The sequence below is a fragment of the Triplophysa rosa genome, linkage group LG14, assembly GCF_024868665.1.
Source record: "Triplophysa rosa linkage group LG14, Trosa_1v2, whole genome shotgun sequence".
Classification (NCBI taxonomy): Eukaryota; Metazoa; Chordata; class Actinopteri; order Cypriniformes; family Nemacheilidae; genus Triplophysa; species Triplophysa rosa.
In genome coordinates, this window is record NC_079903.1 from 11,867,085 (window position 1) to 11,880,641 (window position 13,557).

A 13,557-nucleotide genomic window follows, 5' to 3' on the forward strand; every position below is an offset into this window, starting at 1 on the left:
TCCGTCTTGCAACAAACAAGAAGAAGAAGAAGAACTTCCGTTTTGACGTCGCGCTGGAATTTAACAATAGTGATAAAAAAACTGACAGAACACGTATTCAAGTACTTATCCTAGCACCTTCGCTAACACATAAAGAAAAGAAAACACTTACCTTCATAATCAAACAGGTACTGTTCAACAAAGAATTTGTATCCTTTCTCTAGCTTTGATCTTGTCGTTAGCGAAAATTTGTCTGCAAGACGTTTGTGACAAGCAGAGCGGGACGAGGGCCGTGAGGGAACTGCGCGAGGCCGGTGACGCGAGTGATGACGAGCATCTCTCTCGTCCCACTCTGCTTGTCACAACGTTGTACATCATCTAGCCGTATTTGTGGCACATGTGCAAGGGACTTGGTAAACTCCATTCTGAGGCGCTAGCGGAAGTAACTTCTTCTTCTTGAGTTTTACTGGCGGTTGGCAAACCAGCTTATAGGTGCATTACCGCCACCTTATGAACTGGAGTGCTAGCGGAAGTAACGATACACTGCTTCGCGGCAGAACGGAAGATGCGTGACGTCATGTGAAAAGGGCGTAATTACCCAGAAACCATCTAGCAACCCTGCAGAACACCCTAGCAAATGCATAGCATTGCTCTAGTAATCACATACAACACATTAGCAACCACAAAGCAACCCTAATAACATCATGGTGGCGAATTTTGCATGGTCTAGCACCACCCATCAAATGTAATTTTATAGTACAAATACACACATCTAAAATAAAACCACAATTCCACAATATCACTGTCTTTTATGACATTGCGTATTTAAAGTGTGATTAAGTCGGACTGCTAGCTAGACGAGCTGTATAAATGAGTCTGGGTGATCTGTAACGGCCGAAGCGTGTTAAACGACTGGACAGATGCAAACACACTCCTCACAAACACTCTCTGCTGTTTATCTTTCAGGCCCATCAGATCTCATTCCTCCAATTATCCGTCAGGGCCCGGCCAATCAGACTCTCGCCTCAGGCTCCAGCGCCCTACTCCAGTGCCATGTGATGGGCAGCCCATTCCCCAGCGTCAGGTGGGAGAAAGACGGGCAAAGCGTTCTGGCTGATGACATTCACATAAGCCTAATGGAAAACGGCACTTTGCACATCAACAGCGTGAAGGTATTTGACAGACGCTTCAGACAAAGACGGGAATTGTTTGCTTTGATTAGGGCTCTGAAACGCGAAAGCTCCCCGGACGGAGAGGTTCTGAGAAAACATTTCAGACTGAGTGAGACATTCACAAGCACACCTGAAGTAATGGGCTCCACTTGAGCGTTTCATATGCTATGACTTACTCGAGGCAGGGTTTCCATCAACGCATTCGAAAGAAAGACGAAAAATAGCCGTGTAACCTTCATCCGTCAATAGCCAACAGAACTGTTTGCTTAGAGATGCTCGGCCTAAATGTACTTCTAATGTAATTAGGCACTTGGATCTTCACAAAATTCTTGTGACTACGTGGAAGTGACGCTAATCTGTAATTTTCTTCTAGAATCGGAGTAAAGAGTAAGATTTATTTTAATTGATTGTGGCAGCACAAGACTAACAACTGGTGGTTTCGATTTTAATTAGAAGAACTTGTGCGCCCTCCCCATTCATCAAGTCGCTTCAGTGGAAAAAGATAGCTCGGGATTTTAGGCTTACGGTGCAATAGATCAGAAAAAGAAACCAAATTTGTCATGTCGTGGTATAGTGTTTGACACTTTAGATGAATTAACCTATCAAATGAAGATGTAGATAGCACCGAAATATTTAATTTGCTTGTACAGCTCTCCTGAATATTAAAGCAGCAAACGTTTACTCTGTGGATCTTTTTTTAGGAATAACTCCATACAAGTTCTCTTACTTGTGTGCTCATGTAGTATTTAGCTGGACTCACAACAGGTGCAAACACACGCAAATGTGTCTAATTTTCTTTCTCACATTGAGAAATCTGTCTTATTCTGAATGATGCATGTGCCACAGTTTTTAATTTGCATAGCGCACGTCCAAAACGTCTCCAAATAAGGTGTTTTTGTACTACAGTAATTGGATGCAATGGAGTTTAGCTGCAGACATGGACGTGCACACAACGCCTGTCTGTTGCGTACTATGTGGGTATGTGTGAAATCATGATTTTAGCTTGAAAGTGTTCATACATACATTTAATAAAGAAATACACATGCAGGCACGTTTAAAACAATGTATTTTATTGCCCAGTTTAAACTTTAAAGGACTTTTAAAGGGATAGTTCAAAATAAAAATTCTGTCATCGTTTACTCACCCGCTTATCATTTCTAAACCTGTATGACTTTCTTTCTTCCACAGAACACAAAAGAAGGTATTTAGAAGAAAGTTGGCAACCGAACACATTCACTTTTATTGTATGGACACAAAACCAATGCAAGTGAATAAGTGCCAGTTAACAACATTCTTCAAAATATCTTCTTTTGTGTTCTGCAGAAGAAAGTCATACAGGTGTGAAATGACAAGAGAGTGAGTAAATGATGACAGAATTTTCATTCTTCGGTGAACTTTCACTTTAGTTTAGGTAGTTGGAAGGTACCACTATGTATTATGCAGTTTTATAATGTACAGAAAAGGACATTCTTGAAACTTAAAGGGATAGTTGACCCAAAAATGATAACCCCAACCCCATGTCATTCCAAACCTATTACCCTTTAAAAAGAACAAAAAACTATGCCTTCAATTAGTTCAGTAAAAAATGTATACTGCACCTTTTGCTTTTGTTTGCATATCCTTTCAAGAACATTCACACAGATTGAATGACATCTATTGTACAACATTTGTTTCTTAAATGAGACAACTGACAGATTGCATTGCCATACGCAGAATATCAAACAGGCATCCGAATGTCAAAGTTGATCTTGGGGGAGTTTTAACAGTCACGACCTCTATCTAACTCAATACAAACTAAACTGACTGATCGGCTAAAACAAGGCATTTGATCCGCGTCATTTGGAGAGCAGAGGAAAGAAGCGCAGAGCACTTCAGAGACAATGCATGTTCGCAATTATCTTTGTCGTCTTTTAGACGCAGAGAGAAAGAGAGAGATGATTTTGCCCTCTCTGTTGCTAGGAGACAGACTCAGGGACGTACACCTGTGTCGCATCCAGTTCCACGGGTGAGACGAGGTGGAGTTGGACTTTAGCAGTGAAAGGTACGAACATCCTTTCCTTTCATAACTCTCTTTAGCTATAACTTTAACTGAAAAGAGTGACACTTAAAGAAGCACTGATGATTGTGATGTGCAGTCAGATGTGCTTGGATCAGGTACTGTATATGGCCTTGACGAAACATTGACTCAGGTTTTTTGTGTTTAGTGAATGGAGCGTCCTCTTCGCCGGGGGTTTCGCGGACCCTGCAGCTGCCCGGTCCTCCTCAGAAACCCGTGGTGACAGAAGTGACCTCGCACAGTGTCACTCTTACCTGGCAGCCCAACCCACATGAGGGCGGAGCAGCTGTCACTTCTTACGTCATCGAGGCTTTCAGGTTTACATTATTCTGTTGACATGAGTACGTTACTGTTTCTTAAAGTGAAAGTTATGTCATCATTACATTAATTCACCCTCAGGTCGTGCAAAACCTGTCGAACACGAAAGAAGATATTTTGATTTTGTGTTCACACAATGGAAGTCAATGGGGTCCAATGTTGTTTGGTTACCAACATTCTTCAAAATATCTTCTAGGTAGTACTGTATAATACAATACAAACTGACTTCAGCCAAAGGTCAAACGTTTTACTGTCCCCCTCACAGTAAAATGTTGAAGACTCTGCACATCAATATAATTGTAGTGATGTATGATGTAAGCAACAGGAAGTAAATAAATTAATATGGTATATACGCTATTACTTATTAAACAACAGCGGTACCCGTTAACTTCTATTGTACAGACACAACACCAATGCAGGTCAATGGGTACCACTGTTGTTCGGTTACCTACAGTACATTCTTCAAAATATCTTCTTTTGTGTTCTACAGAAGAAAGAAAGTCATACAGGTTTAAAATGGCAAGGGGGTGAGTAAATGATGACAGAATTTTCATTTTTGGTGAACTATTCCTTCAAATTGTTCATAAAACGAAACATTTTTATGCAATTTTATACAACACGTTATAGGAGGTCCCTGCTGTCTCTCTCTATTTTAACTTTGTGAAAAATTTCTTGATTACGAAGTTTGCATTATAACTTAATTGCATCCTATGTGCATATAGGGGCGGTTTCCCGGACAGGGATTATCTTAAACCAGGACTAGTCAAATTAGGACATTTAAGTAGTTTTTACAAACATACCTTACAAAAAACATTTTTGAGACAAAACACTGCTACTGATGTATTTTAAGATATGTCACTGCTAACTGTTTTCAGTGTAGACAGCTCTAACATTTACTTTAGTCTAAGACTAGTCATAAGCATTGTCCGGGAAACCGCCCCGTTAAGTATGCTGAGCTGCTGTAGTACAAAATATATATTAAAGAAATAAATAAGAAGAGTTATTCATCACAGCTTCAGTTTTGGTAGAAACATCACTCAACGTGTCAGATTGAAGTTTCTGGTAAAGTAAGAGTGGGAAGTTGCTCTGGTGCAGACCGGCCGCCCTCAGGGGTTGCGGTTAAGTTCAGCAGAACTTTCCCCCTCTGGGTTCTGTGGAGGTCAGATGAACAGAAGTCTCTAATAATGTCCTGCCAGCAGAGCAGCAGGCAGGGTGAAGCAGAGAGGCTGAGAGCAGAGGCCAAGTCGTTATTTAGCTCTACTCTGACACCTTGTTAAGAAGATGCTCAGATTTATAGTGCAGCCCGCTCCGCCCGGAGGTCACGGTCGTGTGCAGAGTCTGAGAAGTGGACTGGGCAGATCTTACGTGCTCACGGTGCATAGAAACAAGGCCAAATTCTCTCTTGACCTTCACACACACCTGTGTGCTCTGTGTTTCTCATTAACAAAGACCAACGTGTCCAATTTAGCATGCCAGGTCAGCTTTTTTCAAGTAGATAAGAATAGACATGGGAATCAGTTCCCATTCATTAACTTTACTCATGTGTCTTAATATCTCATATTTAATCAATAAGGTACACGAGGGCATGCTTTAGTGTGAGTGGAGTCATGGAAAGTATAAGAAAGTATCACTTAGTCATCAATAGTGTTCATTTTCTTTTTCTAATTCCAGTCAGTCAGTGGGCAGCACATGGCAGACGGCGGCGGACCTTGTGAGGCAGGAGAAGCACACGGTGACTGGACTCTACCCTAATACTGTGTACCTGTTCATCATCCGGGCGATGAACTCCTACGGCCTGAGTGACCCCAGTCCCATCTCAGAGCCGGTCCGAACGCAGGGTGTGTGGAGCTTATATTCAAGGTTTCTGGTGTAGCCCGTAAGAGGTAGCCTATCTACTTTCATACATCTGCTTTACTTAATATACATTTTTCTCTCAGATGGTCCAGAGGGTCAGGGAACAGACCAGGGGCCTTTACAGATGGATTTAGGAGGAGTCAAAGTTCACCTGCAGACACCAGAAGTTTTGAGCACTAATAGCGTTCAGGTCACATGGACTGTGAGTAAATGATGTACATGTGAAGATGTGTGATGTATTAGTATCAGTCAAAAGTTGTTTTAGTTATTGACATTGGTCTGATTAGGATGATTTTGTATTTTCATATATTAAAATTTTTTCCCATAGGTTTTAGTAATATTAATACTTTTACTTAAAGGGACAGTTCACCCAAAAAATAAAAATGATTTCTTCATTTACCATCATGTAGTTCAAAATCTGTATGACTCTTTCTTCTGAACACAAAAGAAGATATTTTGCGAAATTTTGTGTTCATACAATGGAAGTAAATGGGGGCCAATGTTGTTTGTTTACCAACATTCTACAAAATATCTTCTTCTGCGGAAGAAAGAGGCCTGCAATAAAGAGGATGAGTAAATGATGAAAGAATTTTCATTTTGGGTGAACTATCCCTTTAAGACATGTAAAATTCTGCATTCAGACTATGTGGTCCATTATTGTTTATTATTGGTCATAACATTCAAATTATTATCAACGTCAGCCAAATTTTCCTAGAGTGCATGTTTTAAAGCTGACATGCATCATTTTTGAAATGTTAAAATGCTTTCTCTAATGTGACAACTGTAAGTAATCCATTAGTAGGCAGATTTCTCTAAAAAGGGTCAACATTCTGGTGCTATTAGTACACGTTTGCAAATTCCTAGCAGCTTGAGATATACAGCCGCAGAAAAAATTAAGAGACCATTTCAAAATCAATTTTCAGTTTTTCTGAATTTACTATTTATAGGTTTAGGTAAAATGATCATTTTTGTTTTATTCTGTGAACTACTGACAATATTTCTACCAAATTTCAAATAAAATATTGTTTCTATTTGCAGAAAATGAAAACCTCCGCGGCTGTATGTTTGTCTAATCAATAGCAGATAGGAAAAGTGTAATCTGTTTAAAACAATACGTAGATACAGAAAATACCTAGCTTTACGATCTTAAAGAATAATATGTCCCTATCAGCACTGTATGAATGAAGCTCATGATATGTTTGGGTATGGTGATGTTATTTCAGCTTGACTGGCAACCTCGGTACATTCAAGGCTTCAGGCTGTATTACAGGCCTGTGGGGAGCGCTTGGATGGTCCAGGACATTAAAGCAGGATCCCTGCGCACTGCTGTTTTAACAGAGCTACACGGAGGAACAGAATATGAACTCAAATTGAGACCGTATTACAATGACTTTCAGGGGCTGGACAGTGAAATCACAGTGGTTCGCATTCCAGATAAAGGCAAGATTTATTTTGGTATTTAATGTCACTTCAAAATGGCAATTTTTATGATATATTATCCACGTGGGTCATTTTTAAATTCATGTGCTCTCGTAAGCTTTAATCCAAATGTGAAAATGTACTGCACTTGAGCTCTGGGGTGTTCCAGTTCACTGCGACTTTAACTTGATTCTTAACTTTGTAGTTTAGATGACTTTTATTTTACCCTTAAACTTTTGGCACTTGATATTTTCTGCTTTTAGCACTGAGCGGCCCTCCTCAGGAAGTCAGCGTGGAGCAGCTAAGTAACAGTTCAAGTGTGCGTGTGTCATGGCAGCCTCCAGTCTCTCATGCACCAGATGAGCTCATACTAGAATACAGGGTGAGACTAAGAGCAAAAACATTATTATAATGGGATTCTAATTTGAATATATTATTGATATCCATTACGTTTGGTGTCTAGTTATTTAAAACTACACATTCTTTGTTTACTTGTTTATCTTGTGTGGGTTGTTTGTGCTGTTATATTCCAAGTTTAACATATTAATCTGCTCAAATAGAATTAATTCAGTTTGTTATAACTTGAAACTATTGATATGTTTTGCCTAGTTTTTTTTCTTTTTTTAAATCTCATTACAAATTAACAGAATGTGGTGTTTTTTGTGTGCAATACTGTTAAAGCTGCAATACATAACTTTTGCATCGTCATCACTGTTTGACACATAAACTACAGGTAATTTTACATGTGTTTATGCATTGAAGTCAAATGAGGACAAACTGATATTTCCTGAATTTTCGACCCCCCCAAAAACATTTTAAATCATTATTGTAAGCTTACCGTTGTGAATCAAGCTAGGGTAAGGAGATTCATTTTCAAGCAAAAAAAGTACAGATTGTAGCTTAAAGGGATAGTTCACAGCAAAAATGAAAATTCCATTTACTCACCCTCTTGTCATTTTCAACCTGTATAATTTTCTTTCTTCTGCAAAACACAAAAGATGATATTTTGAAGAATGTTGGTAAACAAAAAACGTTCCCCATTCACATCTATTGTATGCACACAAAACCAATGCAAGTCAATGGGGACCAACGGTTTGCTGTTACCATCATTCTTCAGAATATATTTTCTGTTCTGCAGAAGAAAGAAAGTCATACAGGTTTGAAATGACATGACGGTGAATAAATGTCATTTTGGCTGAACTCTCTCTTTAAATGTAATATTAAATTGCATGGTAAATATTGCTATACTTTGAAATGTCAATTTTTCTCAGAGTACAGCTTGAAACGCTCTGCTTCTTTGTGTCGTACAGGTGTGGTGTATAGGGAATGAGTCTCAGCAGATGGTGAACCGAAGTGTGAATGGGGATGTGCCGTGGGTGCTGTTACATGGACTATTGCCAGAGTCGATGTATCGCGTGCAGGTCGCGGCGGTGACAATATCAGGAGTGGGCATTTACAGCCAGCCTGTGTTCATCTATCTGAGTGAGTACAACCCACTTGTATATAGGACACTATGAACCCTGCTTTTGCTCTGTCATGGTATTTAGTCATGTAGATTATGGGCTTTTTTTTAAAGAGGCAAATATACCATGTATACACAGACCATATACAGTATGTAGATGAGCAGCCGAGGTGGTTTACGTGTATTGACACAGGAACCAGACTGTTTATTGATTCAGATGCACAGTGGATGCTGTAAGAGGCTGTTCCATTCGAACTGCTGTCCTGGAAAGATTTTAGCATCATACAATAGTGCTTTTTTGAAATGTTGTGGCATTGAAAGGCAGTTTTTAAATGGGTGAGCAATGAGGTGGAGTTCCAAAAGCGTGAAAATGTAGACTAGGAAAGATGCCAAAACAAATACGGCTTCAAATTAATAAATGTAAGCAATAAATAAAAAATGAAACAAACAATAAATAAACTAATAAATATAAGAATTATGCCCGGTTTCACTGGCAAGGCTTAAAACTAGTCCCAGACTAAAAAGAAAGTTTAAGTTGTCTTAACGGAAGATGAATTGCTCTGATGTATCTTAAAATGTGTCATTGCCATTGATTTGTCTCAAGATGCACGCCAGTTATGTTTTTATCTAAGTCATTTTAATAAAAGCCACTTGAAGGGATAGTTCACCCAAAATGAAAATTCTGTCATGAATTACTCAACCTCAAGTTGTTCCAAACCTGTATACATCTGATGAACCCAAAGACAGATATTCGGAAGAATGCTAGCAACTGAGATTTCTGGGGCACCATTGACTGCAATTGAAATGGTTGTCAAAGGTGCCCAGAACTGTTTGTTTTCCTAAATTCTTTAAAATATGTTCTTTTGTGTTCAACAGAACAAAAAAATACAATAATTCTTTCTACTATGGTAGTCAGTGGTGCCCCAGAAATGTCAGTTGCTAACATTCTTCCAAATATCTTTCTTTGTGTTCAAACAAACAAAGAAATGTATACTGTACAGGTTTGGAACAACTTGAGTCATTCATGACATAATTTTCATTTTGGGTGAACTGTTCCTTTTAAATAACCAAATTTAACTAAGGCATAGTCCTGGCTTAAGCTAAGCCTTGTTTGTGAAACAGAGCCTTAAAGTATTCAAAAAAATTTAATGGCTCGGTTTTTGCTCTCTTCACTACAACTTATCCACTTTGAAACATTGTTTTTTTGTTGACTAAAATGTAGCTTCAGTGTGGATGAAAGGCTAGAATAGAGAGATCAATAAAACATTAGTATGGAGAACATTTCCATATTAGAACAACTTGTAGTTATACAGTAAATCTGTAAAAAAAAGTAGTTAAAGCCGCACAATATAAAGTGTGACTAATTTTAGACTTTTATTGTACACCTGCAGAATGTCATTTATAATACATTAAAGCATTTTAAATCTCCAGTGTAAATTCAATGTAGATTTATTGTACCCTACTAGATTTACACTTTTTAAATGACAAAAATCTAAAAAGAGCAGAAAATGAAATAAAGAATAAATAAAGTGTTTTTGAAAGAGCTGAATTACTCAAATGATATCCTCACTGACTGTCTCCATTAATGGATCTGTCACGAGTAGATGTGTCCGCGTCTCATGGTTAACACAGGGGCCCTTAAGGCCTGCAGTATGACACCTTTACCACCATCATTTACCACACAGCTCTTGAGCATAACATTTATTCTACCTGACAGATTCTTTCACTATCTAAACATTTATTCATATTTAAGAATATTGAGTGCTGAGCATTTCCACGTTATATATCAGTTGATGATTGATTTTGAGAGAAATATAAATTGATTAAACGCTCCCTATATAAGACAAGAGAAATTTACGCCTTCTTCATTTTTCCTTTCTGTCTACTTTCAGAGGTACCAATAGATCAGTCCTTGTCAGTGATGAAGGATGACAGCGTGAGTCTGTCAGAGCAGATCACAGGGGTGGTCCGTCAGCCAGCCTTCATCGCTGGAATTGGTGTGTCCTCCTGGATGGTTTTAATGGGATTCAGTGCCTGGATCTATTGCAGACACAGGAGAAGGAAAGAACTTGGACACTACACAACTTCCTTCGCTTACACTCCCGCAGGTGAGTCGGTTACCCCTGGATGCTGTCCATATCAGTGTCCGCCTGTACCAAATGATATTTTCAAATGAGCTTTGGGATGATGTTTTTTTTTTTTATTCCTATAGGTGCTCTTTCTCGTGGTGAAGGGTCTGATCTTATCAACGGAAGGTATGTATCATAGGAAGATTTCCAACTTTGCCCACTGTACTTTATTATATGAATGTTTTTTTATTCTTCTAAATATTTTAATTGAAGTTATTACAGGTCATAGAACATGAAAATAAGCTTTTACTTTATTATATGAATGTTTTTTTATTCTTCTAAATATTTTAATTGAAGTTATTACAGGTCATAGAATATGAAAATAAGCTTTTAAGTATTTTAACGGTATAACCTTCAGAACCTAAATGACTTTGAATTAACTTTTTTCAATGATTCAATATGATAATAATTAGTGGTTACTGTATAAAGACAGCCTTGAATCCTTTGATTTCCAATGTGAAAGCAAAACCTTAAAGGGACGCTTCACCCAAAATTAAAGTCTGTCATCATTTAATCACCCTCAAGTTGTTTCAAATCTGTATAAATGTCTTTCTTCTGATGAACACAGAGAAAGATATTTGGAAGAATGCTTGTAACCAAACAGTTCTTGGCCATCATTGACTACCATAGTAGGAAAAACTACAATGGTAGTCAGAAGTGCCACAGAACTGTTTGCTTTGCTACATTCTTCAAAATATCTTCTTTTAGAACTTTTCTACTATGGTCCCAATTTGACCCCAAAATAATCGAATGTTTCTTTTACAGGCCGTGTTTACTTGAGTCACACTTGGGTAACTACCCCTGGCTAGCTGACTCCTGGCCAACCAGCAATTTCTCTCGTAATGGAAAAGACACGGTCAACTGCTGTGCAGGCAAACTTGACTCTACGGATAAATACTACAACAGTAAGTTCTTCATGTTCCCCCACATTTGTACAATTATGAATTAAAGATCCAGTGTATGAAATTTAGCAGCATCTAGTGGTGAGGTTGCGAATTTCAACCAACGGCTCACTCCACCCCTCGCGTTTGAAGCACTACGGTGGCTGACACAGGGCTAAGATGTCATCAGTCAGTTTAGGGCTACTGTAGAAACAACATGGTGAATTCCATGTAAGGGGACCCGCGGTGTATGTAGATAGAAATAACTCGTTCTAAGGTTATAAAAACATAACGCTTCATTATGTAAGGTCTTTATACAACTCTGAAGACATAAGTATGTATATTATATTGCATTTCTGTCAATAGATCCTCCAAAAAATTACACACTGCACCTTTAAATGTCTAATGACTAAATCTGTTTTCTAGCTTCAGGATTGTCAAATTATCAGAACCAGAATGGCAAGTACAGCCCCGCCTCTAATGATGGAGGCATATACTGTACCATCAACCCATCCGATGCTGATGGGCACGACCTATGCAGTCTGTACTCTCAAGGTCCAGACCCGTACACCAGAACGCCAGTCCTCTCTAAGACAGACCTTTACAGCCTGGAGCAGGACCAGTGGAGCCTTCAGTCGGGTCACAGCGAAGCAGAATATGCTAAACTTCAGTACCCGCGAGGGGAAAACGGTAGGAGCATCTGTGGGTCAATAATGATTTTGATCATAAAGGTTAAAGATTAATCCTTTAGGTATTAGGGAATTATGCAGACAGATTGGATCAACATATCTCAAAGTTTTGCGGCCAATGCAGATGTTAGTTAAATGCTAATTGTGACTGTTTTATGCTGAATTACAGCCAAACGGATGAAGCAGAAGTCTCTCGGGCAAGCCTCCTCACCCACCTGGTCTGATGTGCTGTCTGTAACTCCACCGGCAAACAGGAAGTGTAAAAGTGCGGATAGACAAAACAGGTATAATCTACCATGTGATAGACATCATGCGGGGCCAATGAATTTCAAGACGTGTCCTTTGGTTTGGATTTTTTTAAGATGGGGAATATCAGTGCATAGGCTATGTTCAAACCCTGCCTCATCCCATTAAAAAAGCAGACTTCAAAAAAATGTCAGTATTTATTTTCAATATTGTTTTTATTCATTTATAACAACTACAACAAACAAATAAACAATATGACCGTCCAGACAAGATTCTAAATAGTACAAAAATGAGTATAAATCATGCAAAGAGAGGGAAAGAAGTCAGCACAAAAATCAGAATAAAAAATGTATTAAAGTCTCTATTTATTAAGTATTTATTTCTTGATTTTTAGAAAACAATATCTAGACATCCTTTAAACAAGATTTTTTTTTTAATTGTTGAGAATTGTTTTGAGAGAATTGCACGAGCTTGCCTTAGCCCAATGACATAATTTGTGACCCTGGATCACAAAACCAGTCTTAAGTAGCACGGGAACATTTTTAGTAAAAGACAAAAATACATTGTGTGGGTCAAAATTATCGATTTTTCTTTTATGCCAAAAATCATTAGGATATTAAGTAAAGATCATGTTCCATGAAGATATTTTGTAAATTTCCTACCTTAAATATATAAAAACTTTATTTTTGTGAGTGGATGGTCTGCCACAGTGCCTCTGATTAACAACTTCAAAGGCAATTTTCTCAATATTTTGATTTTTTTGCGCTCTCAGATTCCCGAGTTTTAAACGGTTGTATCTCAGCCAGATATTGTCCTATTCTAACAGCTCATATATCTATAGAAAGTTTATTTATTCATCTTTCAGATTACGTAAAAATCTCAATTTCGAGGTAAGCCTGTTGTCCAGGTATTTGATAAATTAAGAATTTAGTGAGGTTTATTATAAAAACAAATATTATTTTAGTTTTAAGAATGTTTCAGTTTATTTACTGATAAACAAGAAAAAATACAGATTAAAACATGATTTTTTTGGCAAAAGCAACTCACTGTGATGGTACTGTACAGCAATGGTATCAGGTTGTAATACCATAATACTTGAATATACAAGCTTATATTATCTTTAGATTAGTGTGTCAGCAGGAAATATCAAAATAGATTTCCAAACATTAATTGCTTAAATAACATTAATTCTTCTTTAATGGAACATCACTTCCTGGATCATTCCCAGCATCCTTCTCAAGTAACTGACCCAGTATTGAACCTGAGCAACAGAATGAAATGTAGCCAAAGCAATAAATCTAGGTCTTACAGTATCTAATCTTATTTGACATTTCAGCGGAAAGTGACAGGGG

General features: G+C 38.0%; 1 protein-coding gene across 3 annotated transcripts in view; it reads left to right on the forward strand.

Moving 5' to 3' along the window:
- Nucleotides 1-13,557, forward strand: part of LOC130564640 (roundabout homolog 2-like) — a 53,421-nt gene that overhangs the window by 35,022 nt on the left and 4,842 nt on the right. For all 3 annotated transcript variants that reach the window (XM_057350912.1, XM_057350914.1, XM_057350915.1), the window contains 13 exons: nucleotides 946-1,151; nucleotides 3,111-3,192; nucleotides 3,356-3,524; nucleotides 5,197-5,363; nucleotides 5,463-5,581; nucleotides 6,603-6,819; nucleotides 7,062-7,180; nucleotides 8,109-8,280; nucleotides 10,153-10,368; nucleotides 10,473-10,515; nucleotides 11,155-11,294; nucleotides 11,697-11,960; nucleotides 12,129-12,243. In XM_057350912.1, the coding sequence (XP_057206895.1) occupies nucleotides 946-1,151; nucleotides 3,111-3,192; nucleotides 3,356-3,524; nucleotides 5,197-5,363; nucleotides 5,463-5,581; nucleotides 6,603-6,819; nucleotides 7,062-7,180; nucleotides 8,109-8,280; nucleotides 10,153-10,368; nucleotides 10,473-10,515; nucleotides 11,155-11,294; nucleotides 11,697-11,960; nucleotides 12,129-12,243 (2,029 nt within the window). The remainder of the gene's footprint in view (nucleotides 1-945; nucleotides 1,152-3,110; nucleotides 3,193-3,355; nucleotides 3,525-5,196; nucleotides 5,364-5,462; nucleotides 5,582-6,602; nucleotides 6,820-7,061; nucleotides 7,181-8,108; nucleotides 8,281-10,152; nucleotides 10,369-10,472; nucleotides 10,516-11,154; nucleotides 11,295-11,696; nucleotides 11,961-12,128; nucleotides 12,244-13,557) is intronic.